We start from the raw sequence: 1,681 nt of genomic DNA, 5'->3' as shown, positions 1-1,681 counted from the left end.
CTTTGCCCTTGCTGCATCTTCTGCCTGTTTTTGTAAAATACGGACACATGTCCCACTTCTCGGACCAGCACTCGTACTCTGAGAGTGCCATATTCTCCTTGAGCATCTCCCTGTAGCCCTCCTTATCCGCCTCTCCATCCTCCTCGCTGGTGCTACCCCTGCTCTGCAAGTCCCGTGGGTGTCTATGGTGGTAGTTTTGCCGCACCCACTGTCGGATCTTGTCCCTCTCCTGCGACAGCTTCTGAAGCCTCTCAGACGAGAGCACCTTCACCCTGGCTATCACCGAGTCGAACTTGAACACCCGCTCGAGGGCGCATACGCACTTGCCACACACAAACTCCCCCTGCCCGCTGCCCCGTGGCACAGACTGCCCCAGTATGTGGGTCAACACTGAGAGCAGATCCATTCCTTTGGACGGGGAGCTCAGGGATAACTGGGACTTGGAGAGAGACACTGAGGAACCAAGAGACATTGTGCTGCCTGTGAAGAGTAAAAACAGTTGACTTCAGACTCAAACAATGTGACCTAAAACTTCTGTGTATTTCCTTATGCTCCAGACTCACCCCAGGGGCTGCTCTGAGAGGACCGGGACAGGCTCCTTCCTCTCAGGGACTCTGTCGGGGTCAGAGGCTGACCAGCCTTCTTATTTTGACCCCCAAACAGCCACCGTCTCTGGTTCCCCTGCAGAGCACCGCCACATATTCGGCACAAGTCATTTTTACCTCTGGAGGACATCATGGACAGAGGGATGATACTACACCTCGTGCTGTCCTATAGATACTCGAGCGTCTCTGTAAATTAAAGCAAAAAAAAGAGAAAAGATCGCTTGTAGTCCAACAGCTGGATGTTATTTTGTTTTGCTGCTCTGATACTGAATATTAAAAAAGCACGTTTCATATTAAACATGAAAGTTTGACTGATCCATCTAATCCAACCAGACTGACAAATGAAAGTATCTCCCAGTACTTTGACTTAGTGTTTTGTCCTGTCCCTCCCCTCTATGGATAATGTTTGGCTGGGTTATAGCTGCTCACAGCTTGCTGGGTGTTTACAGTACTTTCCCACAGGGCGGGACACGTCGACCTTGAGCCACGCTGACAGTGAATTCAGTCAGACTGTCGATGAATGAAAACTTTCTCCTCAAACAGTCAGTCTCTCCATGAAACTCTCGCTCCTCTCAGGACGTCTGCGTTTTCTAAAAAGTCGAATATGACACATCCTGAAATCAAGTTAACCCGTTCAAGCCTACGTCAGAGGATTTTAGGTGCATGGGTTTAACTGGAAATATACTTTCTGTGTACAGCGATTTAAAAAAAGACAAAACTGAATTAAAACCGCGATAACTGCCGGTTCACGTGACTTTTGCCTGTTTGATCACGACAATTTAAGGCAGTAATGTTTTCCGGGAACCGTAAATAGCATGCAACATGTTTCCAAAGGGAAACCAACTAGTGGAACTATCGTCTATCTGAATCTATTTTAGGGAAATGAAGTGCAGCGATTCACCTTCAAAGTAACGTCAGCCTGTGAAAGCGGAGCTGAACTGTTTCCACATGCAGCCCAGAATATGACTGAGCACTCACCGCCTTCAGTCCAGCTCCCTGTGCTTTTAACGCAGGCTTCGTTATTAACACACCGTCATCTCTCATATACCAAGTATTTTCAAGCGCTGTCTCACGTT

At 48.1% G+C, this 1,681-nt stretch overlaps 1 protein-coding gene across 1 annotated transcript; it reads right to left on the bottom strand.

Moving 5' to 3' along the window:
- Positions 1-6: 6 nt before the first annotated feature.
- LOC111665585 (uncharacterized) lies at positions 7-1,675 on the bottom strand (the record flags this gene model as incomplete). Its single annotated transcript, XM_087176997.1, has 3 exons — positions 1,507-1,675; positions 564-791; positions 7-480 (listed from the first exon to the last, which is right to left on the bottom strand). Coding segments are annotated over exons 2-3 (649 nt in total), but the record flags the coding sequence as incomplete, so codon positions are not given.
- Between the last annotated feature and the right edge of the window lie 6 nt (positions 1,676-1,681).

This window comes from Seriola lalandi, unplaced genomic scaffold (assembly GCF_002814215.2).
Source record: "Seriola lalandi dorsalis isolate HSWRI2012SDOR001 ecotype SW California unplaced genomic scaffold, Sedor1 jcf7180002002306, whole genome shotgun sequence".
In the NCBI taxonomy this organism is placed as follows: domain Eukaryota; kingdom Metazoa; phylum Chordata; class Actinopteri; order Carangiformes; family Carangidae; genus Seriola; species Seriola lalandi.
The sequence above is the reverse complement of the archived record's forward strand: the minus strand, read 5'-3'. Positions and strand labels throughout refer to the sequence as shown.